Raw genomic sequence first — 26,189 nt, 5'->3', positions numbered from 1 at the left:
GCTGTACAGACACGAAATCCTTTCTTTATTATATAGATATTTATTTCTTTTATGCAAAAAATACACTAAACATAAAAAATGTGCAAAAAACCAATAAATTTTCGTTTATTGAAATATTCACGTGCATTTCTCAAATGCAATTACTATACATTTCACATCTTCTGCATGTACAAAAAAAATGAATTCCTTATGTGGAATTTGAAGTTCAATTGCGTATACTTTTTTGCATAAACTTGCTATTTTGTGATAAAAGAAGCCTAATGAAATGTGTCTATTACATTTTGCACTAAACCAATTACATCATAGGTCACACAATATTCATACTTTCCTCCGCGTCACAGTTAACAATAAAAATAATCGTGTTGCTGAATACATTGATATTTTCCTATATATATACTACATAGTATCGCGCGCACTATGTGTGGTATGAATGGGTTGACTCTGTGTACGCCCAAATGGGATTCGTGGCGGATAAATTAACACCCTTCTACGTGAAATAATTGGCCAAAAATGAAAGACATGAATGGGGATCCTTTTGGGGGCAAACTCGAAAGGCATTTCTCTTTGAGAAATTGTAACAATTGCACGTGATCTGGCAAGAAATCATTTGGCTCTATCGATTTCATAAGCTATATGGGGAGAAAGATGATTTCTTATGATGAACAAATTTGCTTATTGATTTTCTCCACCAATCTCCAAGTATCTAACTACATACATATTTATTATATATTTTTGAAATAATGTACGCGATGTTTTTTTTTGCTGGATATTTGCCATATAGAATTGAATAATATTCATTAATATATTACCTCTTTTTGAGAAGAGGTTAATGTTGAGAAAAAAAAATCTTTTGGGCTCCAGCTTCGAAAATTCCATCGTCATCCATGGAATATTCCGTAGATCAGGGGAAGAAAGGAGGTCGTCTTGGAAAAAAATGCATTGATCAGCAAATGAGGGGTTTTTGAGGTGCGGGATTGCGAGAAAAACTGTCCATGTGCACCACGGGCAGTCGCTTAAATGCTGCATGATGAGGAAATTTGGGTGAGCATTGCCGATCAGCAGCACAAGTTACCTTGATGAGGTGTTAAAACCCTCCAAGCAGGTGATTATTTTTTATCACAAGAGATTCTTTGGTAACTTTTTTCGGGGGGATTTTGCAATTTGCCACTACCCTGTTTCTCATATGCGAACACCTCCACAAACCACAGAGTACCACAAAAACAAGCAGCGGTGCAGAAACTCAAGAGTGTGGTCAAAAACGCGTTTCTGTAATTTTTATTTATTTTTTTTTATTGCACAAAGAACAATGAAGAAATTTTCTAGAATAAAAAATATCAAACAAATAATTAATGATTATTAAATCCTACACAACATTTTACTTGATTGTCCTGAAGGATTTTCCACGTTTAAGGAATTTACTTTAGAGGCAGACACAAATTTCCCGATCGTTGCATGAGCCTCCGTTATTTCCTACGATACTGCAAAGGACGTTACACATACATTTTCCTAATAGGCCAAGACTACAAACTTGTGGGATTTCGATTCTAGAGTCAACTGGATTATCCTCAACTAAAAGAAGTAAAGATTTTTTATATTTTAATTGAGAAAAATGTTTTTTTTTACATACCCTCCGTATTTATTAAATTTTCTTCTTTACCAGAAATACTTGAGGGCTTTGCAACGACAAGAACTACTAGAACCACTACACATAGGTTGACTCGAAAAATACTCATCTTGGAGAACTTGAATGTGGTGTTGTGATCACTTGAGAGCTGATCTTTCACTGTTCAAACACTTAGAACAATTTCAAGCTTTAAAGGAATTTTCTTGTGACTTATATATCTATTTGTAAGCACCTTATATACCTATTCAATAGCACATGAGAAAATTTTCCTGCTTAGAAAAGCTTTTCAAAAATTATTAGTAGATTTACAGAACAATTGTTGTCTAGTTATTGCTTACCAAAGCCCAAGAATGTGTTGAAAAGTCTTATCGCTTGTGTGATTTGTTCAAACATAAATATGCAAGAAAATAAACATTCTGAGCAACATAATAGAAAGAGGGATATTAAGAAAATAATTGTTTTTAACCTTGTTTGTGACTCATTCTATATTAAGAAAAATCTTCGAGCAGTCTAAAGGTCATAAAGTTTTCTTTAGACTTGAAATAGATAGAAAATGCGGAAAAATTAGGGAAGACTGTTTAATTTTTTTTAAGTTATATGACTCATTTTAACCTCAGTTTTCCCTATTTGACAAAAATCAGTCTAAGAAGCTCTTGCTAATTTTTTAAAATCACAAACAGATTATTGTCCACGGAAGCTAACATTCGTACCAAAGCATCATGATGAATAATACAAATATTGCTGTGTTTTGGAAATAAATAAATTGAGTACTTAAACTCCACTCTTCTCCTGAAGTCATCTTCTTGAAGATGGATCGGTCAGTCCGGTGGGGAGATGTACATAGTTAGATAATTGTACGGGTGCTCCATGTCTTCAGAGGTGGTGTGTACTGTATAAAAAGAACACAAGTTGAGATGTTCAATTAGTATTCGTTGCATTCTGCTCCGTGTCGTTACTCGTGCTAAAAGGTCCACCGCACTTTCTTTAAAAAAACACACACTTTTTGGATATTTATTACCAACTGACCAACAAAACTTATAGACATGAAGACCGTAAGTGAGAAAGTGTTTTGGTTTCTTAGAAAAATTTTTTTTACTCCTGAAAAATAAATTTAAATGGGAGGATTTTGAGGTGTGCTAAAGATATAGGAACAATGTGCGCACAGAGAAATTATTGCTGGCGAATATTGCAAAATGACCGTGGTTTCTTCATATGCGCCATGCATCAAATTAAAAGACAAGAATTGCGCAAAAGGAGTGATTTGTGTGGCCATTCATTTTTTTTTCTTTTGAATTGGCAAAAAAAAATAGATGCGGGTTTTTGGCATGAATGAAAAAAAATTTCAACAATCAAATACTAAATCGATACCCAAGATCATTGCGTTCGCAATTAATTTGCAATTTCTTTCTCTCCTTTGCAAGATTATCGTTCTGGCTGTTGTTGTTGCTTTTGCCCTGGGAGCCCCACAAGCTGTCGATGATTCCCGCAATGCACAGATTCTTCGTTACGAAACGGACAATATTGGTGTCGATGGATACAGATATGCGTAATGATTGATTTCAATTATTTGATAATTTTTTTTTCTCTCTCAAACTTTTGGATATTTTTAAACGAAAAGAAAAAGAAAAAGAAACTAACTGGGTGATATGTAATTTAATTAATTAACAGCTTCGAGACAAGTGATGGTATTTCGCGGCAGGAAGAGGCTGAACTGAAGAATGCTGGCACGGAGAATGAAGCTATTTCCGTTCGAGGCTCCTACAGTTGGGTGGCTCCCGATGGTCAGACCTACACCATCAACTTCATTGCTGATGAGAATGGTTACCAACCCGAAGGTGCTCACTTGCCCAAAGCCTAAAGTGTGCCAATGCAGAGAACGTGCCACAAAACCACCAAACATCGCATTAAACGCAACCTCCCGCAGCATCTTTGCCAACACCATTCAAATACTCACAGCAAAAATGTCAGTAGAGACATTAAAATTTTGCTCTCTTCGCCATCCTGAGTGCTAAAAGTGCCAAGAAAGAAAGCCTCTAAAATGGAAAATTAAAATTTATCCATGCAGAAAAGGAATTACCTGTACACATACATATGTCTAGTATATTATGATGAAAACTGTGACATGAAAAATAAACATTAAAACAACATTGTTGATGAAAATTAGTTGTCTCATCTTACTGATCTTTCAGAATTCCATAAAAGCTTTGATTTGTTAACCTCTAGCATTTTGGCGGGACATCAATTTGGAATTTCCACTTAATTCACATCGCGGGTGGGGTGTGGGGGGCTATGGGTGATTTTCAGCTTGCAGACAAGTGTTGGATTGTGAAATAAAATGCGAATCTTAAATTGCAAATTGACGGTGATGCAGTACAATTTGCTGATATTTCTTGCATGCGGTTTTTCTTTGGATTCCTCGTTAGTCATCGCATCAGTAATTAATATGTTTGCTTGTTTGGCCCGTTGAACACTCATAATGGAGGGAAATTGTGAATGCATGTTACTTGTTTTATCCAAATGTACATGCAAATTTTTTCACACTTTGAATTTTTCTCTGATTTGCATTGCACGAAAATCCAGCTATAGTTTGAGGTTCATTTGCAGGGAATGAATTCGCCGTATTTGGTCTCAATTTAAAAAAAAAACAAATTCCTGATGGAACAGAAAATGTAAAAAATGGGCATAAGGTCGGAAAAGTGAAAAAAAAAATTCCAAAAATTTCACACAAAAATTAACAAATACTTTCAAGACAACCTTACTAAATAACTAATTCCAGTGTTTAAAAATTCAAAATTGATAGATCGGGTTTTTTTTCACAAATCTTTTATGAACTTGATTTTGTTATTTAAATATTCATCATCTTCATAATTAATCTATAATTATTATGCAAAGAAAAATTTGAATTAAGCATAACTAAATTCATGATCAAGTCTTGGTTAATTTTAATTAATTAAAGTAAGCGTAGGCTTAAAATAGATTCTTTAGACAAAGATTATATAATTTGACCATTTGAGTGTTTTGAGTGAATTCTGTGTCTTATAATTGGCTCAAATATGTATTTGAAAGAAGAATTTTAGCTGATTTTGAAGACTTTTTAAAGGATTTCCTTAAAGGATGTTCCTCCATCACTTGGCATATTATTTATTTCACCAAGATACTTCATTAGAGATTAATTTGTATTATTCGCTCTGAAAGAGACATGAATGGGTGTGGTTTGTGGATTTGCAACAAAACCGCAATCGTTGAAGCTCTGAAAAATATCTTCTGAATTTTTTATTTTCTGATTTTTATTTTCTTCACCCTGGCACACGCAGTCGCCTTGAAGAAGCTCATGACGTAAAATCCGGGATTGGAGCGAATTATATTCAAAGTTTATAAATAGCAAGGTATTTCTCCAACTGCCCCCACATTAATGCAAAGCACCTTTTTTTTTTGTTAAGTAGGTATATGCAAAGGTGCTCCTTTGATGCTACAGTAGCCGCAGCAGTAGCCCAAAAAAAGAGTAGTTGAAAATGTCAAAAGGGGGGCGCCATCGAGATATGAGATATCTGCGTGATCTGTGATGTCATCCCGTACTAGTGGCTCTGTCCATGATTTTACACTGAATGTATATCCGAAAATTTATGGAATTTTATTAATTCATTAACCATGACACTCGTTTTATCTGCCTCAATTGCCATATGCAGTGGGTTAAAGTTAAAGAGAGAAGAAAAAAAAAGTATAGCCAAGCAACTCAATAATGTCAACATTCTTGTTGGGACACAAAACTGAAGAAGCCTCAACCGGATTACATACATAGCGAGCCAAGACATTGCATCATCTCACCCAAAGATGATGTTAACACACACGGAGAAGAAATATGATGAGCTCCATGGCGGTAAAAATTATCACAAAATGAAATTGAAAGTTTTATTCGTTTCGAGTTTGTTTTATGATTTTTTTTTCTATGATTTTATTGGAATTCTCAAGCTGGTTTAATATTCTTTCTAGTCTCTTCTACACGGCTAAAGTAGGTTGAATTGCTCTAGGTTTTTTTTGCAGAATGGCTGAAGTTATGAAATTTATTATATTTTTTTTTGTAGTTTTCTTTGAAATCCTTGCAGAGTCCTTTCCAAAGGAAGATTTATTAATCTATAATTTCTGAGAAAATGAGCTTTTGCAAAGAACTATTTTCCACCAGGGGATAAATTCTCTAACAGTGAAAAACTCTCGTGATAAACTCCCAAAGGCTTTTTACAGGGAAAAGTCTGGAAAACTTCACGTGAGCTTGATCCTCTAAGAAAAATAATGCATCCGTGATAAACTCCCGTAATATTTTTCAGGTTTTCACGTTTTTTTTTTAAGCGCTAAAGCCTTCAGGAGTTTTATCACGGGAGTTTTTCACTCTATAGAATTCATGCCCAGGAAGCTTTTCTAATTTCTAATTTAATTTTTATGCATACAAAGGGGAGAATATGGGATGATAATGTACATAGTGTGTATGATATATGGTCCACGAGACGTCCCTCATGGTGGTGGCAACACTAAAGAAAAAGAAATGTCCATCCATGTTTCCATTTAGCATTGACCAAGGCCGGCGACTGTGTTATAAATTCATAAGCCCCACTAAGATCCCAGGCATATCATCCAACCCATTAGCATAGTTTGATATGTAAATTTATGGCAGATGATCTTCGATGCTAGTGACATTTGAAGAATATACCAAAGACGATTTTTTTCGTTCTCTCACAAATGGACCAGTTTTTTGTACATTATTTACTCACTCGCCTCCACTTGCCATGACGATAGTCATTTGATGCCAAATTGCAACACTTTGACGAAAGCACCTCGTCTCTTTTTTTTGTTATTCATCCTCAGCCATTCATCTATATACTATTTCCCGCATTGAGCTTCTGTTTGCAATAACGTTGGCTTTTGGTTGATTCTTTTGCAAAACCACGATGTTGTGGATGTATTGTGTGGCCCCAGGGGCTAATTTGTACAATTCTTCACTATTCATCCTCCAGGTATTATTACATTGTCTCTCATCTATGCACACCAATTGGGTGGGCATACAGAAAAAAATTTCCCCCCAATATGACCAATTTCAGCAAATAAGATGAAAATGACAGTGTTTGACGACCTCAGAGATCTTCTCGCATCTTTAAACGGGTTTTCTCATAGAGACTTTTTCCGTGAGGGGATTGATTGTCTCAAGAAAAAAAAAACGACTTATTTACACTGCGATCTCTATACATAGCATACGGTATTTGATCGTACAACCGCGATCGTTCCTTGATCTTCCAAAAAATCTCTTTCTCTCGCACTAAAACCACTGCGCGCACAGATATTGAATTGCGCGCGATGTGATCTCTACGCAATGTAGCTCACGTAGAAAAATCTTTAGACAATCAATTGGATGATCGATTGAACCGCAGTTCATGCTGAAAATGACCGTCAAATTGCATAAGGATCGAGCGCTAATTTAACGATCACGCTTGTCAAATGTGATCAATCAATTGGAGATCGATTAGTGGATTTTATTATATTTGATGGCATTTATTACAAATCTCACATGGGGTTTGCGAAAATACTTAAAAGGCACATGAAGATCATCAATTATAATGCGAAAATTGAAATAATTATTAGGCCAAAAAAATAAATTAGGAAGTAAGGATATTTAGCTTTCTTTCAAATTTTAATTGATATTTTATTCATTGTTTTTTATATTTTTAAAAAATCATGCTCAACTGACGTATGAGGAGAAGATCACAAAGAAGATCATGCGTAAACATAAAACCAGCGATTTTATCTAGATATATAAATTTTAAAATAGCCAAGAGCGCCAAAAATGAGAAATATCATAAATTATTTCTTGTAATTCAATACCACTTTCAGCATAAACTTTTAATTTCATATTAAAATAAATCAACATAGAGATTAGATCGATGGATTCACAAGATCGAAGAATCTTCTAAAAATACTTTTTAATTGTTTTTGTTTTATTTTATCTTCTCTAATCTTAAAAGGAATTTCTGCCTTTTAAGTTTGAGTTGAAGCTGTATCTTCTAAAAACTCTCAAGAAAAACTATTCAAAGTCAAATAAGAGTAAGATAATTTTTACACGACGATTTAAATAATCTGAAATTTAAAATAATTTCACAAAAAATATTATTTTTTAAAGAAAATTAAGAAATAACCGTAATTTTTATTTTAAATAAACAATACAAAAAAACTAAAAGCTTTTCTAAACACTTCTATGACCATTATTTAATTTAAATTAATTAAATAAAAATAAATCAGTTTCGAGAAATTTTTAGTTTCTCACTAAAAAAAATTGTAAAGATCAGGAACAATTTGAACGATTTTATTACTCGATGCGTGATCTCTATTGGCGGACGTGTAATAAATAAACAGTGCTCGTGATGCTCATATATGAGGATGATGTGATATGGTGAAGATGAAGGTTGGGGATATATAGACAATGGTTTGCGGCATCATGAGTGGTAGCTGGCAGCAGGTGAGACCGCAACGCACCATATAGATTTTAATGATTTATAAAATATTCACGATATCATTTCACAATCCGCCTGAGATAGATTTGGACTAGTATAAAAAGGCCCATCACCATGGTGGAATGTATCAGAAAGTGTTGAGTGTTTGTTCAGGCACAGTCATCTCAAAACAACCAAAAAACCCACAAACATGAAGGTCTTCATTGCTCTCGCTGTCCTCTTCGCCGTGGCAGTTGCTGCTCCCCCACATGCAGTTGATGCTGACCGAAATGCCCAGATCCTGTGAGTATCCCATCCTCGTGGCGTGCAGAGCATCTCTCGCAATTTTGGATTTACTAAAGGATTTCTTCTTTTTTTTTCCTCCAACATCCCTACAGCCGCTACGAGAGTGACAACATTGGTGTTGATGGATACAAATTCGCGTAAGCATCGTTCTAAAGTGGATATTTTTTTTTCTCTCAGTGTTGTGGATAGAAAGTGAATTTGTTGTTGCTTTTGCAGCTATGAAACCTCCAATGGAATTGCCCAGCAGGAACAGGCTGAGCTGAGGAATGTTGGAACCGAACATGAGGCCATTGCTGTCCGTGGATCCTTCTCATACGTTGGTCCCGATGGTGTGACCTACACCGTCAACTACGTTGCCGATGAGAATGGCTTCCAGCCCCAGGCTGCTCACCTTCCCCACGTCTAAGAAGTTCACCTTGGAACTTTCCCCAAAAAGGGATATCTTCTCAGCTAAGTCACTGCGCCACCACTGAGTCTGCATTTTCAGGATAGACCAAATCAAGATGCACCAAAATGAATAATTTTTTTTCGTTGAATTTTTAACAAACAATTCAAACATTTCTTCAAAACTCCTCTAAAATTTTCCAAAAAAAAAAACCTCCTCTAGAAAAAATCCAAACTTTCAATGACGATGCAACAGTTTTTATAAAGTTGGTGCTTCGTTCAATAGAAATGAAATAAAAAAAAATAGTTATTAAAATCAATTTTGTTTAAAGAAAAAGAATTTTGGCATTTTTTTCTGTTGTTGTCTCATCAATCGTTTTCCATCATGTGCATTGACACAAAAACCTATACGCGCGATATTATCTCTTTTCGCATTTAATTTATGCATTCAGCGATGAGGTGTGATGTTGAAAAGTCAATTCCCAAAATGTATATAATATGCATATATTAGCATTTAATATATATACTTTTTCTTTCATCTCGTATAATTTAGTTCCATTTAAAGCGATTGATCTATTGGCGGTCGCCCTTGAAATCAATTGTGCAATACGATGCCATCAGCAGTCGAAGAAAAAAAAAGTGAAGAACCATATAACTTTCGAGATGAGGTGTGAGAGAAAGATTTGAGGAGTCACTATATGTGTTTTTTTTTACATAATATTTGGAGAATAAGTGTGTGCTTTTGTAATTCAGAGATCCAATTTTCCATTTAGTATTTTCCAAAATTGACTCTCTGACGAGATTTCTTCATCAAATGCCCCAGCCGACGGTGCATTTGCGCAAGAAATTCGCTTCTTCTTTTTTTTTCATCTCCAAAGGAATGAGTGCGCATCTTCCAGAAAATAAATATATAAATATTTAATTATGCAAATTAAAAATCAGCAAAAGCACAAAAAAATATTCTTCCGCATCCTCATTTTGCGAATTCAACGACATTTTTTGAACAAGTTTTTGCAGCTTCCCGGTCGCACCCCCTCGCCCAGCTCCACCTTCTTCTCAGATCTTCTGTTGACACTTTCAGTTTCAAAATTTCCACACTCTTCAATTTCCAGGCAATGTATATAATTTTTTACTTGGTCAAACAAGTGCCACGCCATGTGTGTGAATTAAAGGCAAATAAATTGGCGCTAAAAAAGTGTATGAGATTGCGCGTATACTCGAAATTGATTCAGCATGAATGAGGTGGTCTCTCTGGTGTCTAAAAGTCATCGGAAGGGGAATGCTTATGGTCACGATTTGATGGCATTTTGGAGATCCTCAAAACCCACAAATACGATTTTATTGGCCAATTCCAATATCGTTTTATTGGAACACAAGAAGATGTTGAAGAATATCATGGTTTTATTGCTTTCAGATCGTTTTGGAATTTGCGTGCAATATTGGAACCTGTTAGCAAAGGAACAAATCATACTTCCACTACATTTTAAGATTTAAATATAAATCTTAAACCTTTAAGTTTTTATAAATGGTTTAAGTTAAATTCTGAGTTTAATCTTTGATTGGTTAAAAAACTAAAAATTTCGAAATGTAACACAAACTGGGTTCGATCATTTACCCCACATGGCATACGAAGGGTTAATGATATCTTCTTCAACACTTAAGATATAAAAATCTGTATTATCCTTAAATTATGTGGACCTTCTTAGAGATTTTCTTCAATGCCATACAGATGCAGAATTAATTTTTCTCTTGCATTCTTAGTTCGAAATTTTAGTTTATAAGATTTATAAATACTTTGGTAATAAAGTTCTCATTAAAAAATAAGTATTCGAGTTTATTTCATAAGACAACTTGTAAATAAGCTATTAATTCAACTATCGATTTCAAAATAAATGCAATAAAATCGAAGTTTGAGTAAATTAATTCAATAAAAAATGCATTTCCTCCATTTTTAAATAATCAGTATGAGAACCACTTAAACTATTCGAAATGATTGGAAATTTTGTAATAAGAAAAAAAAACTTCTGATATCAGCATCCTGCTAAAAATATAGAAAATTTGAAATTTATTTTGCCTGATTTTCTCTCTCTGATTCCACTGAATGTCAATGAGTGCAAATTATTCAAATGTATTCTAACATTTTGCAAAAGTGATGTATTGGCTTAAATTATGCGCAAGCTCATTAATTTTATTTATAAACCACTGGGACACTATCCAAGGTGATTTTTTAATGAGTAGTTCCTTAGGGAAGGAAGTACAGATAGGTAGGATAGGAACTTATAGAATTTATCTCTTTTATCCTTAAAATTTAGGAAAATTGAGAAAATGGCAAAATGGTTTTTAAATAATTTTTATTGGCCTTAAGTGGAAGAATATTTTGTACAAACTAGATTTTGGGGGAAAGGAGATAGGGGAGAGGGGGGCAGTTCTTAGGCTTGGGGAAGGTGAGCACCCTGGGGCTGGAATCCATTCTCATCGGCAATGTAGTCGAGTTTGTAGGTAACACCATCAGGACCAACCCAGGATACGGTTCCTCGTACAACAATAGCTTCCTGCTCTGTTCCGATGTTCTTCAGCTCAGCCTGTTCCTGCCTTGCAACACCATCACTTGTTTCATAGCTGCAAGAAATTTTTATTTTCTATTAATCCTTTGCACTTTTTCCACATGTACACATTTTTTCGTAATCCTTACGCGAATTTGTATCCATCAACACCAATGTTGTCGTTCTCGTAGCGGCTGCCGGGAGAAATGGGGTTGATTCTTTAGAACATTCTCAGAGGGTGGTGAAAAGAGGTAAAATTCTACTTACAGAATCTGAGCATTTTTTGAATCATCGAGGGGGGCAGCAAGGGCAACGGCAACAAGAAGAGCAAGAACAACAAAGGCCTTCATTTTGTGTGTTGGGTTGATTTGTTTTTTTTTTTTTTGGTAAAGAATTGCTGTGATCACTGCAGCTGGAGCACGAGGTAACTATTGATGACAATTCATCCTCCAACCTCTTTATATACTCATCAACCACTCTGTACTATGTGCATATGAAAGTGAACCACCGTCACTTCCCCAACCAGGTAAGAAGTCGCGAAAAAAACAGACCGTGCTGCACAACACAATCGCACTTTCGTGCAAATGGTGGTGTTTGAGATTCCCCCCCGTTGGATGCCGCGTCGTGTAAGTTTTGCATGTGGAATTTTTGGCAGTGTTGTAGGTCATCCAGCCCCACAAGCTCTGGCTCATCTTGTGCCCAAACACAGACGAGTACGCGCACCAACGAGGATGAGTTCAAATTGCGCAATTTGATGATCAAACTTTTTTTTCTTGGCGGAATGCCATGCCAAAGGGGAGACTCCGATTGCGCCTGGGACCCACTGCTGAGATTCCGCCTAGAGACACCGAAAAATTAACCCACACATTCCGCATCTCTCCGTATCAATCACTCCAGATGAGTATCTGCGCGTCACAGCCAGTATGAAGAAAAAAAAAACAACGTGCGACCTTCTCAATGCTGTTGCTTCTGCACGATAGTGTTATATTCCACATTACTATACCTCACAGCTTCTCCGTGGAAGCGCGAAAACTTTCAGTTTCATTTTACTGCTGGGACACAGGCCAGAGAACGGAAGGAAGATACAGAGGAATTTTTCATGAAAATTATGAAAAAAAAATTTGTGATGGGAAGAAGTTGTTGTAGAACTCATTTTGAATTTTAATTGAGTCCTGCTTTGCAGAATTATCCTTACGTGAAATTCGTGAAAATTTTACAGAAGCAGGATTATTCCTGATAATATTTTTTATGAAAAAATAAAGAAATTTTAAAGCCCACACTCAATACATAGAGAAAAAGAGCGATTAAGATTGTTAAGGGTCATACTAACATTAAGATTTATTTAATTTATTTTTTTATTATTAGGTATATTTTTTTTTAATTTTATTTTTAAACTCCATTGTTCTTGTCTAAATTACTTCAGCAATTATAAACTTTTCAGAAATAATCCTGCAAACTATGTTGCCTTAATTACCTATGGAACCTATGAAAACTTTCTTTTGATTTTCCAAGAAAGTTTCCCTAAGTTTCTCCAAGAAAGAAATTCAAAATGTATTAAATTGTTCTAAATTCCGACCTAAAAATATTTCAAAAGTCTTTCCGAAGAGTCTTAAATTTTTTCTTCAGTTCTTTCAACTTTCTTAAAAAAAACTATTAAGTATTAAAATTTTGAAAAATAAAATTTTTACCATGAAACAATAAAGCCTAATAGCCGAAAACTATAAATTTTTATTAGCAAATAATGTGAAGTCTGTGCAAAATTATGGGATAAAGGTGATGACTATATGCCTAACATTATTAAACTCTCACCTAGATGCAATATTAGATGCTAAATATTTCAGCATTTTTTGTGTGTACTTCATTTTGCATTCCAGCATAGATGCGAGCTCTTTCACTGCGCGCATTCACGTTTGCTTGCTATTAACACATCATCTCGTCTCTCCTGGATGTGTGACTTTGACATTTTTCAATTCAACTTCACCATGTGCCAACAAAGAATTCCTTCTATTGTGGCATCGATCTAACTATTTTATGGTCTCCTCATTAGTGCGAAGGAAATATCTGATTTTTATCGCTAACATGAGCCTACAGAAGCTAAATAACTTTGTTTTCAAAAGGAGAAGAAAAAAAATGAAGAATTGATCTTTTTGGTGATCTTGTTCCAAAATGAACGCAATATTCTTGCTTTCAGTGCCATCGCGATTTTTAGAAGCTTCGCAATCGATTTTTTTTGGAGGTATCCACCAAAGGAGGAAAATACCATCTTATGTAAATTCCTCATAACTTAGAAAATGGCAATTAATTTTTTTTTCACAATGATATGATACTTTATTCTTGTCTCAGAAGGAAGAAGACACAGGCCGACCTCGAGGAGAACGACTAGTTTCTTATAAAGTCGATTTGTGGTTAAAATGCTAAAAATAATCACACAAAAAATCCTCATGATAAACGTGAAGAAGAATATAGCAATAAATATAGCTGAATTTTTGCAAAAATCACAAATTTCCCACGTATAAGAACAAGTTCAGAACCATCTTTTTATCCACAAATACGCAAAACTTTCGATTTCATCGGCAAACGTCTTTGGATGTATATACAACCCGCAAGAAACCAGAAATTCAATACCATTGCATTACCAAAAAAAAGCCGATGAAAGGAAAATCTTAAATTTAAAAGTAGAGTAATTAAAATCACGATCTTCTTCATGGCTAAGCAATTTGCATTTTTCTTACCGCTAATGACACACTAAAGAAGAAAAAACTTCAATTTTTCATCCTACTGCGAGTAGAAGAACTTTATGCAGCAATAAGCAATTAAATTTTGGCCACAATATTCAGCATATTGATTCAATTTTAATTCACTCTTTAACATCTTCTCCTTTTATCTACCATGACAAGATGTTTTCAATTAAAATTATGTACGTAATTAATTTAAATTCCGAATAAAAAATCAAGACAAAAAAGTAGAAACAGTGGGTGCTTATGGCTACACTGTGAGAAATGGTTAAACAAAACCGCGCGTCTTTTTTGACCGCAAGGTGGTTGACCATCTTAAATGATTTTTACTTATTAGATTTTAATTTAATTGTTTTACTAGAAAATAATTACCTGCCATAAAAAATAGAGTAGAGTTTAATTATGTATTTAGGGTATGTAATTAATAACAACCATGAAGCATATGCTTCATATAATTCCAGCGCTTCACGGTATGAGAAAAAGTAAAATAATAAAAAATATATATTTCCAAATTTTTTATAATGGTTTTTTATTTAAATATTGGTAATACATTAAGGTTATTTCCGTTTTTTGTAGATCAGCTGTCCATCCCTAGTGCTCGAATTCATCGTCGGAATCGAAAACCTGGGGGTCCTCCCGGTTCTCCATCAATCTTATTTGCTCCTCACGCATATAGGTCATATTTTGGTGAAGCAGGTGCAGCGTACGGGCATTTTGTCGCAAATTCTCAGCCATGTTATCCACTGTAAAGAAAGAAGTTTATTTCGTAAATAAAAAAATTATAATTTTTCTATTGAGGCCATCTTAACCAATAATAAATTACTTACATAAAACTTGAAAGTAGTCCATCATCATCAATAATCTTCCATTCCTTTCTAAATACCGTTCATCGTTATTTCGAGGAGCTTGGGGATCCTGGTTCTGACCATTTTGGTTCCTTTGTGAGGCCTCGCCAGAATAATTCCTGTTGTTTCTGGGCATTTCTGACGGCATCTTAAACACTTTTCACACTTTTTACACAATTTCTTTAGATGTAAAATAAAGTAAGACTATAGGTCCTTCTCTGTGAAAGTCACAACTTAAACTAATCTTAGAATGCCTCGCCTGACCTGACCTAGAAGCGTTCCTTTTGCTTGTCAATCTTAATTGGTTTCCTTCGTACGTATTCGGTCAATAATCGGGTATATTAAGTTAGGGCCTCTTTAATCTGGCAACCCCTTGACCATTATTATCTAATTTTCTTTAAATAAAAATTCGAAACAAAATCAAATTACGATCAATATTTGGTCAATTAGATTGAGTCAATTTGTTTAAGAATTAATTTACTAAATTATTTTTTATTAGAGTTAATAATTTGGTTTAGATTTTCGAGATAACTTCGAAAAAGCGATCGGGTAGAGAAGTGAAAACTAGGTGGAAACGCACAATTTTTTTTTCACAAAAAACATTGAATTTTTCTCCCTACCCGACCGCTTTTCCAAAGAAATAACAAACAAATTTTCCCTTTATAAAGATTTTCTTTATAAAAAATTCAAATCCAACAAATTTTTGGACCTATCAGGGTTAATACAATTGCGGCAAATTCTTGTTCCGAATGATTTGAAAAGCATAATTATAAACCAGGATATGAAAATGATTTTATCAATATCCTTCGTTTTATTTTAAGACAAAAAACTTTAACATTCTATGCTCGTGACTTAATATCATGATCGATCGAGAGTTTTTTTTCTCACCTTAAATTTTTAACAGTGTAAATGTGCCTCGTAAAAAGTAAAGTGTGTGCCACTCTTAACCATTTTGGGCTAGACTTAATTGCTTTTCGATAAATCTATAAAATCGAATGAACGCATCCAAAAATCCTCGAGAAGAATGCAGGAGGAGTTGAAGATGTGACCATGTGTCGGATTTTCGAGAGAGAAAAAAAAGTGGCGCGTGCACTTTTTTTTGGCACACCGCATAAGAAATGTCCCCAACAATTGGCTCAATAGCATCACTCTGGGTACCAGCTGAATGTTACGTGTTGGCGTTGTCCCATGTGGGACCTATCACATATTTTTTTTGTATTTTGGATGAATTATACGAAAATTAATTTTTCCTTTATGACCCATCATCTTCACGATATCTGGCAGGCAACAGTGGCGACCTTTACCAAGACGACACCCAAAGAGATCTTGCTCCGCGGAGACGGGTTTTGTCTGCTTAATTATCTGTTCTGGTCAATATATTTTGAGACACATGGCCGAGAGGAAGACGACTCAATGATGAAAATCTCCCAAAAATTGTGTGAAAAAAATCACATCTTAGACTTGGTCGTTTGATGATTTTCAACATTAGGCTTTTGGGGGGATTTTTGAATAGATTGTGTGATGATTGTTAATTCGCGAATGACATAAGAAACTGGATTTAAAGTGGTGCGATTGGGGGACTATATAAGGGGAGATAGTGGTACACCCCATCACCAGTTGTTGTGTTAATCTTCAGCAAGGAACTCCTTGAGTATCTCAGTCTCCCACAAAAAAACAAACAAACCCCACTGCCATCATGAAAGTTATTCTTATGTTCGCTGCCGTTGTGGCTGTTGCTCTTGCCGGACCCCTTGAACCATCCAAAACCGCCACCATCCTGTAATTAATTGGATTTAATCCTAATCCGTGGAAATTCTCATCTAATCATTTTTTTTTGTTCTAATTCTTTTCCTTCTATAGGCGCTACGAGAACGACAATATTGGCGTTGATGGATACAAATATGCGTAAGTTGATGTGCTACGCAGTGAAGGGAGGTGATCAAGGGCAAAGTGATTAATAGTGGCTGTTTATTTGGACAGGTATGAGACCAGCGATGGCCAGACTGCCTATGCTCAGGGTGAACTGAAGAACTTCGGACCTGAGACGAATGCTGTTGTCTCCCAGGGATCCTTCAGCTTCGTCAGCGATGATGGAGTCACGTACACAATCAACTGGGTCGCCGATGAGAACGGTTACCGTGCCGATGGTGCCCACGTCCCAACCCTCTAAGCGCCTTCCACCTATATATTCCTCCTAAATCCCCCATCTGAAAATCCACCCCTTCCCCCCCAACTGCCTCCCCCGTGTAATATAATTTGTTTTTGTTATTGTTTTTGGTCCCAGTAAAGAAAAATTCCTCCACTGATGATGATGTGTTCATGCAGAAAGAAAATGTGCCATATTCCGTTCTCAAAACGAACATGAGCAAAGAAAAATATCACAAAAATCATCAAAACTCTCTGTAATATTAGACTTGTAATAAAAGAGTTGGTTTGTTGACAAAAAAAGACATATTTTTCTTATAAATTATTCAACGAAGATGTCCGCACTGGACACTCGATCACCTTCTACCAATTGCAATCCTAATAAATCCAATTTGTCGCAAGAAGTTGGAAAGATCGTAAGTCAGCAGAAGAAAACCTTGATCAACTAAATATCAGAGGTTACTCCTGATAGAGCATCCTTTCTACATCAAATAGGTATACTCTGATCATAATTTCTTTCTATTCAGCTGTGGGTGGTGATCGTGAGACAATGGTGTTAGGAAATTAAATGCAAAAGGCGAAAATTGATTGATCTATGAATTATTCAAAATCCACTTTTTCCTAATTTACGACTTATTTATTTTTAAATGTTTTTGGCACAAAAGTTGCACCAAAAGCCGCTTCTTCGTGTGATTTAATACATAAAAAAGAGTTTGCATGGTTTTGCATAAAAATCACAAACAAATACATAATTTTATTAACAATTTTAATTTTTTTAATCAAATAATCATATGAAGAGAATTTATGAAGTTTAAGAAGAATTTGAAGTCATCAAACTAACTAGAATTTGCCACAATGTTCATAGAGGGGAAAACGATAAAACTTCTAATTCCTGTTAATTTTTTTTTTAATAATAATGGGATCCATCTAAAAGATCGTTTCCCTGAAAACTTAAATTCTCTGAAGATTTTTTTAATTGACCAATAAATTAAAGATAAAATATAAGGAGAATAATAAATTAAACAAATTATTCCGGTAAAAAGAATTTCTTTGCTAATTCTCTGTTTTAAAAAAAAATTAAAACTTTGCAAGTTTTGAAAAATTTTCAAAAATTTTTTCCAAAATTACAAGCTCTAAAGGGATATTAAAAATCATTTCTTCAGGTACCACGATCATTTAGCAGAACTTTCTGTATTTTGTTCCTAAAACGATTTTTTTTATTTAAAAAATTTAACAATTTCTTATCAACTTTGGTTTGCATACGTTTCGGCTACAAAATCATTTTTAAATATTGCTCTTTCATTCTATAGGTATAACGATTTTTCGTGACTAAGAAAATAAAATAAAATATTTTGTTTGGGAGAAGCTTTTGATCTTAATAAACCAGAAAATATTTATTAGTTCCGATAGTTAATAAAACATCTAAAACTAAAGAAAAATATAAGATTTTTCATTACTTCTAAAGAGAAGAATTCTTTAAGTAGGTATGTAAGGTAGTGAAAAAATGGAAGGTAAAAAATCAAAGAAACCTTCCTTAAAAAATTGAAATAAAGGGATAATCCAACATAATGCTTTGGTTAAAAAACTTATTTTTCTCTTAAAAAGAAAATAATATAATTTTAAGAAATTATTAAAATATCTAAGGAAAAAAAATAAGGGACCTAACCTAGAAGATTTTAAACCAGAAATACTAAATTAAAATAAAATATAAAATAAATTAATCGCTTTACAAATAAACTTTCTTTGCCAATATCTGCCCCGACATTGATCTTTTCAATATAAATCCACAACATAAATACATAAAAGAACTTTATGCATCGAAAGCTCGTGTGTCATCTTCATGGCCCTTGATGTTGATATTATCCTGTCGTGTGGGAATGATTAATTGCTCGATGAATTAATCATCATACCGCTGAGAAAGATATATTTTTGAGCATTTATGCTAAAAAATCGTCATAAAACATTCACAATTGAGGGTCTCTGATTAGAGAAAAATATTGACGATGTTGGTATTTTCCTTCCAGATGATGCGACTGAGGAAAATGTATATACCTGTGGGGTTACCTGTGGTGGGAAGAAGATATGCGGATAGATGAATGTGTTCTGGTCGTCTTGTTGCCAATGTTGGGAGGTATATGTGTACAAGAGTAATTGCTAATAAATAGAAAAATTTGAATGGTCAGTTTGGCATTCTGCTTAGAGCCTCCGTCTTGTGGGCTTCGTATTGTACCTCGCGCTATACGCTTTGACACCAATTCACCTGCATAGAGAGGATCAACAAAAATACTCACAATTGCATCAAAAAATTCCACGTGATTTATCGACAACCAATTGCAACGATCGTTTGCGTGAAAAAGTGCTGTGTCATTGCATTTGTGATAAAAAAAAATACTCATTAAAACCAAAAGGAATATCTTTTCGCAAAGGATTAGTGATCTCTTATTGAATTTTATTGCAAATAGTGCGAGGGGATATACACAAAGAAGCAGCTCAAGGGATTTAATAATGATAAAATCAATTTTATATGTAAGTACATATTCTATAAATTACATAACTTTTACTATATATTTTTTCCATAATATATATCACAAAGAAAACTCTAAAAGAAAATGAAAAAAAAACTAAAACTGCCCAGTAACAACAATTAGCATGTTTTTAGCATTAATTGCAAATTTTCTCTGCTGCATTTTTCCAATGATTGACCCGAGCGGATGCACCTTGCATTGTGCTATTGTCCGAAATATCAACACGATTGTATGTATGTTCAGTGAAGATCTGCATTTTTAGCCACCTAATCACACAACAAATGAACAAAATTTCACAACCAACCCCATCTTTTTACGCCCACACATCTATTCCACCACGTCAAAATACTTTTTACGCATGCAAAATATTTTGCTTATGGGTTTTTGCTGAAAATTGGCGAATAAATATTTTTTTGATGATGAAAAAAATGCGGAAGAGATTCTATATTTAAGCGCTGTTTAGCATTATGACACACTATTTGACGTTTGTCGTCTGACTAATTTCTTATAATTATAATAAAAGATGTGAAATTAGGCAATAGAGTCGGCTTCTGTGCGAAATTACCAAGAAATAATAACAAATAGTGGAGATGGAAATTTTCTAGATTTAAGATTAAGTTTTTCCATTTAAGAAAAATTTTTAATAATCAGTCATCGACTATTTATTTATGTATCAAACTAGATTAAAGATTAAAATAAGATTCTAGTTAGAAAATAAAGATTTTAGCTCTGTTTTATCCTTTTTAAAACAATTTAGTTAAATTTAATTTTTCCGCTTAATTTTAACTAAAGGAGAGATTTTTTTGCAAGAAAATTTGGCATCTTTTCTATAATTTTTTTTATCCTTACTAGTCCTGAAAATATTCAAATTATTAAATATATAAAAATATATGTATATACGGTTATGTATGTACGGTTTAAAAAACTTTAGGTTTCACTAACTAAACCTTAAAGGAAAGAATTAAAATTAATCTTTTTAAATTCCTGAATTTTCATATAAGGTAAGGAATCTAAAACTGTTCCATTACTCGAATCAATAGGACTTTTGTGGAAATAAAATTTTTTTATGCAATTTTTATAAACTCAAAGTGAGAAAAGTAAAATTGTCGAGCAAACTCGTAAAATTCAAGAAAATATTTTTATAAAATCCCAATTTATCTTTAAAAATTTTAATAATCAATTTCGCAACTCTGATGCCGTGAATACTAAATGTTCTAAATACTCGATAAGTGTTTTGTGGTCCAAGATCATGTTCAATTTTCGCCGAGAAATCACTATCCAAAAATAAAAGTGAATAGAAGTGATAACGTGCGAAAGATAAAACAATCTTAATTGCTTCTTCGAGTTCCGCAAAGATAAATTAATGACCTTGTGGGGCCATCATTGGGGCCTTTAAGAGGTACTAAATTTCGTCAAAAGATTCCTATTTTCCTCCGCAATTATCATCAATTTAATTGCGTGTGTGGACATTGGTAAATGAGGCATTTCAACGACTCTTCTTTATTATTTTGTATCAAAGAAAAAAATCACGTTTTATGCGTAAAGGTCCTCGAGTAATGTTGTGTTTGCCGAGTACCGGGATATTGATATGAAGAACGCACCTTTTGTCCACTTGTCGGAAGAAGATTTCCCGGATAGAAGCTATTGACGCTATTGATGCTTTTCCAACTATATGTAGTCATTATGCTTGAACTTTTTTTTTGCAATATACGCACAAGAACATCAACAATCGTTGATGACGGTATTTTGTCAAGGCTTTCGGGTACTTGAGATGTTCATTATTTTTCAATAATTCCACCAGAAAACACCATATTGCACTCAACAGGTGATCGCTCACCTGCCCAGTGATCTGCCAGCGTCTTGGCCAGAGTAGCTTATCACTTTATACATAAACACAAATCTCATTTGAATTGTACATGGTGATTTTCAAATGAATGAGGACGGAGCTATGACCCATCTAGGGTAGGGTAGGGTAGGGGTTTCGCCTATCAAATAATAATATTTGACATTAAAAATTATTATAACTTTTTTATCACACTCTGCATACTAATTTATCATGCAGCAGATGGGCAAAAAAAGAAGCCTAAAATGAAACATTTCTCATTGCGACCTTTTGACCCGCGGAAAGCGCGGTGTGTGTGTCAACACACAATTCAATGAACTCTGATTTTTTCCTATCAATCTTTTTTTTGGTAGATTTCAACACTACTGGTGCTGGTGAATGCCGCCTCGAAGTACTACAACGGAGAGAATCGACCTTATGAATTTGGTTTCAACATCGAGGGCAATCAGCATAGGCACGAAAAGAAGGATGAGAATGGAATAATTATGGGGGAGTTTGGTTTTATCACAGCTGATAATGTTTATCACGTAACAGTCTATGCTACAGATGAAAATGGAAATTTTAAAGTTCTCTCCATGAAGAATATTAAGCTAATGGCTGAACCAAGTGAGTTTTCCCGACATTAATCCATTAACGATCTCTTGAAAATTTAAAAATTCACTTTACTTTTCAATTTTTTTTTCAGTGGCAAAAAATATCGCAGCTGCGATAGAAACGATGAAATCCAAATTAGCATCATCAAGTCCTCAACCGAGAGCATTTACAGACTCAACAACAACTCCACTTCCTTTTGTGATTCACTCAACTGCAGCAGCACCTCTGAAGGAGCAGGAGATTGTACCAGTTGAGCCAACAACTCAAAAAATCAGTGATATTCAATCATGCTCAAATTGCAAAATCCCCGAGCCACCGAAGCCTGCCAATGTGCCCTCTTACGCCCCCCAGAATGCCCTTCCACCCCAAATGCCACAATTTAGCAACAGATTCAGCCCCCAACAACCACGACAGGGAATTTCAAATCTCAACTTGAGAGATGAGAAATCATTAGGGGGTGGAATTGGGGGTGGTCAAGAAGACAATCAAGGTGGCAGCATAAATCAAGGATTTGATCAGGGTAACGATCAAGCACCAGGACAGGCTGTAGAACAAACACCTGAGCAAGTACCTCAGCAAGCACCTGGGCAAGTATTTGGACAAGCACCAGGTCAGGGAACTTTCCAAGAAAATTCAGGAAATCAGGGCCCATCAAGTGCCTTCTCGTCGGCACTTGATACACCCCCAAATCCCCCGAGCATAGACCTTAATCCACCCCAAACAAGCTCTCAGCCAGCAAAAGAAGATTACTCAACGGATCAGAGAGCTCTACCCGAGGGAAGATCACTTGGGGATGATCAAACAGCCCCTCAAGCTCCAGAATCAGATGGAGGTGCTGCACTACCGGAAGATATGCCCATTGAGAGTGTAATGGCAAGATTCAAGGGTGTTGAACCGTCGCGAAAACAGCCGGATGGGCAGCAAAACTTCGCGCAACAGCCAAGAGTACAATCACCTGAGAGTCGAGACAGTGCTCAGGTGAATTTGGATGATCAATCAATGGAGCAAATGCTGCAAGGTCTCCTCTACCTCTTCAACTACACCGCTGGTTACCACGGACACAATGAAAAGGTAAATCCATCGTGTTCCACACCTTGAAGCATTTCGCGCTCTTTTCATTCAAAATTACAGCTTTAACGATTTTATTTAAAAAAAAAAAAATTCTTTTCAGGGTGATCGCGAGGGAAATAAAGAGGGAGGATACTACGTTGTAGGACGAGATGGTCTACGAAGGAGTACAGAATATAGAGCTGATGCTTTTGGCTATCAACCCAAGTTTAAACTCGAAAGGGTGCCAGAAGAAGAGACGCCGAGGGAGGAAACTGAAAAGAAAGCTGGATTGAAGGGTTACGAATTTAAATGGTTCTACCTGTAAAATGTTTTATGCAAAACGAAAGCTTATGAATATCGATTAATTACTCAACTATGTATATTCTACTGTACAGTATTTAAATATTGATTTAAATTAATTTTTATGATTCAAAAGAGCTAAATATTGGTTCATTCATATTATAAAAAATTAAAGAGATTGTGGAAATATTGATAAAGGCTCTATGAAATTAAATTTATGAATTTTTTTCTATTTCAATTTTTGTTTAAATTTTTAAAATCTCTTTTTCTTGGCACTAAAAGTTCTTTAAATTATGATTTTTAAATAAATAAATAAAACTGTTCATATTAAAGACAAAACAATTCCTATGTAATTTAATGATATAAGAAACAAAATTTGAAAAGTTCTTGATAAAAATTAGGCACTTGTACATATAAATAAAAATAAATCAATTTGAACTATAATATATAACGACGTGGAACGAATTTTTCCATTTATCCCAATGACACCACAGACATGATTGAGTTGTCCGCAATAAATAAAGAAAAAACTCTGACTTTAATCAATGCTGAATGATTGAGTCGTTGTGATTGGATTTGGAGTTTTTAACCCTGGCCCTGGGTAACAGGATAAAATTTCACGCAAATCGTCCTCAGTCGATTAAATCGTCTTTTCTTCTTATTTCATCTCTTCTTCGTCTTACATAACATCCGCATAAAAGCGCATAAATCTCAAAATTGATTGCAGAATCAATTAAACTCACTTCGCTCTCACAGGTGATTAACCGACTCTATCATTGCTTTAAGATAAAATTAAAAAAAAAAAGTTAAATCTAATTTGTATGTAAAACAGTGGTTGGAAACATGAAAAATTTGTCTCTTGGCATGCATGGAACAATTGAAGGTTAATTCTCATCATTTTTTTTCGAACGCTCTATGAATAATTCACATCCGGAACTTATTAGGTAAACACCAAAGAAGAATTTCAAATGGCACAAATCCACACGATGAAAATTGCACTGATTGTATGACAATGCGAGACTATTGTCTCCATCGTTGCACACCTACCTTAACAAGAGGGGGGCTTTAGCATAAAATATAATTCCTCTCTTTTGGCGCCAAATACAGCTGTTTGTTAGCAATAAGAATTTTATTCCACATCTCTTCTATGCTTAAGAAGATAAATTTAAAATACCCCATCCTACGCGCGTACATCGACCACGCAATTGTTCTCACTTGAGAATTTTATATTCAATCTTGTGGCGGAGATTTAATTTGCTACCAATAAAAAGAATTCTTTCTTGTTTTCCGCAATTTCCTCGTTTGGGCCTGGCTAATTGATATTCGCAATGAAGTGGAATATAGGAGGTAGCGCTCTTTGTTGATTTCATTCAAAATTCTTTCACTTGGACAGACAAACATCCTGTAATTATTCCTGGGCAAAAAAAAGTCCGATCGAATTATATATTTAGTGGTCAATTAATTTGCAATCTAACACGGGACGTTGTCTCAGAAATAGCTCTCAAAATCAACTAAAATTTTTGATATAAATAATTTTTGATTTTTCAGGCAAAATGATTTACTTTGAACATGCTTTAAGAGGTCATTTTTGTCTAAGGATTATTGAAACTAGAATTTAATTCAGTATAAGGGATGGTGTTTGGGTGTCTGACGATATAAAACTTCAAGTTCAATCACGCACTTAAACGCCTTTTTGGAAACGTTTTAAAAACTTTGTTTTGCTCCAAATTGTTGATGAAGTCAGTTTTTTAAAACGTTCATTCCATACTTGATGACTTAATGGTTAATTTTTCAACTTTGCAGATTAAGAGGCAAACAGACGCAATCTGAATGAAATAAAAAGCATTCAATAAATGAAACGTGGGAGTTCTTCAAGACCTTATTTAGAAAATCTACATTAATTTATTTCTTTTTGATCTCTTTTTCTGCTAAAATTTTATCGAGCTTGTTTGTCCCCAAACATTTTGAGACACTTTAGAACGATGGTTTTATTTTTCACGTCAACTTATAAAATTAATTCGTTACATAGACAAAAGAATGGGGATAGCAAACAAGGTAAATTCAGCGGATATTGGCTTCTTTCTGTGTGTTCTTAATAAATTTATTACCTCGTCTTCTCTGCCAATTTTCTCGTGCTTTGGATTTTTATATTGATTTTACCTTTTTCAGCCATCACGGGGAGAAAAGAATGTTTTGCCATCGGTCAATGACACTAAAAATGTTTGCCAGAAATATAATAACTTTTAATGGAAGTCGTCAAAATTCTTTCATGTAGGTTTGCCCAAATAATTTTTGTACACTAATGATGGCAATCTGAGAAATGGTTGAGCCATCGTAAAATGCATCCCATGGGCTATCATCATGATCTCGTGACTCTACCGTGGAATGCATTTTGTGTGCAAAGGAGTGCACAAAATCACGTGAAAATGCGCTCTCTTCAGTAATTTCACAATCTGCTTAGAAATTCCACATTCATCGCTCTAGAACATTTGCAAGAAAGCCCGATTCACTTCTTGAATAGTTAAGAAGGTACAGAAAGTTTAATTTTAGACTCAATAATAATACGTCGGTGTATAAGAGCTGATATACCACAAAGAGGAGATTTGTCTATGGGTTGAAATTTAATTTATCAGTCGAATTACGTGATGAAAGGATAGAGAAAATTCTCATTTTGCTCTTGAAGAACAATAAAAGAGCTTTTACGACAACAAATTCAACATTTTCTTTCTGATAATTTTATAATCACAACAATTGTAGTCTTTTGGTGTATTTTTGGTGTCTTTTTGGTGCTATTTTGGTGTTTAAAATTAAAAAAACAATTT

General features: G+C 34.4%; 6 protein-coding genes across 6 annotated transcripts; 4 read left to right on the top strand and 2 right to left on the bottom strand.

Annotated features, from left to right (window-relative positions):
* The first annotated feature begins 2,548 nt into the window (after positions 1 to 2,548).
* LOC129794027 (flexible cuticle protein 12-like) lies at positions 2,549 to 3,784 on the top strand. The gene is made up of 3 exons (XM_055834604.1): positions 2,549 to 2,676; positions 3,046 to 3,170; positions 3,293 to 3,784. The coding sequence occupies exons 1-3, from the start codon at positions 2,668 to 2,670 to the stop codon at positions 3,480 to 3,482; spliced, it is 324 nt and encodes a 107-aa protein (XP_055690579.1). The 5' UTR covers positions 2,549 to 2,667; the 3' UTR covers positions 3,483 to 3,784.
* Positions 3,785 to 8,248: 4,464 nt separating this feature from the next.
* LOC129794026 (flexible cuticle protein 12-like) lies at positions 8,249 to 9,127 on the top strand. Its single transcript, XM_055834603.1, has 3 exons — positions 8,249 to 8,400; positions 8,496 to 8,540; positions 8,620 to 9,127. The coding sequence occupies exons 1-3, from the start codon at positions 8,309 to 8,311 to the stop codon at positions 8,807 to 8,809; spliced, it is 327 nt and encodes a 108-aa protein (XP_055690578.1). The 5' UTR covers positions 8,249 to 8,308; the 3' UTR covers positions 8,810 to 9,127.
* A 2,024-nt stretch (positions 9,128 to 11,151) lies between these two features.
* On the bottom strand, positions 11,152 to 14,296 carry LOC129794029 (flexible cuticle protein 12-like). The gene is made up of 3 exons (XM_055834606.1): positions 11,598 to 14,296; positions 11,480 to 11,524; positions 11,152 to 11,406 (listed from the first exon to the last, which is right to left on the bottom strand). Exons 1-3 carry the CDS (start codon positions 11,678 to 11,680, stop codon positions 11,217 to 11,219), a joined length of 318 nt encoding a protein of 105 aa, XP_055690581.1. The 5' UTR covers positions 11,681 to 14,296; the 3' UTR covers positions 11,152 to 11,216.
* Positions 14,297 to 14,553: 257 nt separating this feature from the next.
* Positions 14,554 to 15,143, bottom strand: LOC129794028 (uncharacterized). The gene is made up of 2 exons (XM_055834605.1): positions 14,893 to 15,143; positions 14,554 to 14,808 (listed from the first exon to the last, which is right to left on the bottom strand). Exons 1-2 carry the CDS (start codon positions 15,056 to 15,058, stop codon positions 14,657 to 14,659), a joined length of 318 nt encoding a protein of 105 aa, XP_055690580.1. The 5' UTR covers positions 15,059 to 15,143; the 3' UTR covers positions 14,554 to 14,656.
* A 1,142-nt stretch (positions 15,144 to 16,285) lies between these two features.
* On the top strand, positions 16,286 to 17,358 carry LOC129794030 (flexible cuticle protein 12-like). The gene is made up of 3 exons (XM_055834608.1): positions 16,286 to 16,689; positions 16,771 to 16,815; positions 16,891 to 17,358. Exons 1-3 carry the CDS (start codon positions 16,607 to 16,609, stop codon positions 17,078 to 17,080), a joined length of 318 nt encoding a protein of 105 aa, XP_055690583.1. The 5' UTR covers positions 16,286 to 16,606; the 3' UTR covers positions 17,081 to 17,358.
* A 32-nt stretch (positions 17,359 to 17,390) lies between these two features.
* Positions 17,391 to 23,481, top strand: LOC129794279 (uncharacterized). Its single transcript, XM_055835058.1, has 4 exons — positions 17,391 to 17,471; positions 21,777 to 22,029; positions 22,109 to 23,088; positions 23,189 to 23,481. The coding sequence occupies exons 1-4, from the start codon at positions 17,391 to 17,393 to the stop codon at positions 23,390 to 23,392; spliced, it is 1,518 nt and encodes a 505-aa protein (XP_055691033.1). The 3' UTR covers positions 23,393 to 23,481.
* Positions 23,482 to 26,189: the final 2,708 nt, after the last annotated feature.

This window comes from Lutzomyia longipalpis, chromosome 3 (genome assembly GCF_024334085.1).
Source record: "Lutzomyia longipalpis isolate SR_M1_2022 chromosome 3, ASM2433408v1".
Classification (NCBI taxonomy): Eukaryota; Metazoa; Arthropoda; class Insecta; order Diptera; family Psychodidae; genus Lutzomyia; species Lutzomyia longipalpis.
Note: the sequence above shows the minus strand (reverse complement) of the source record. Positions and strands in the feature narration are given on the sequence as shown.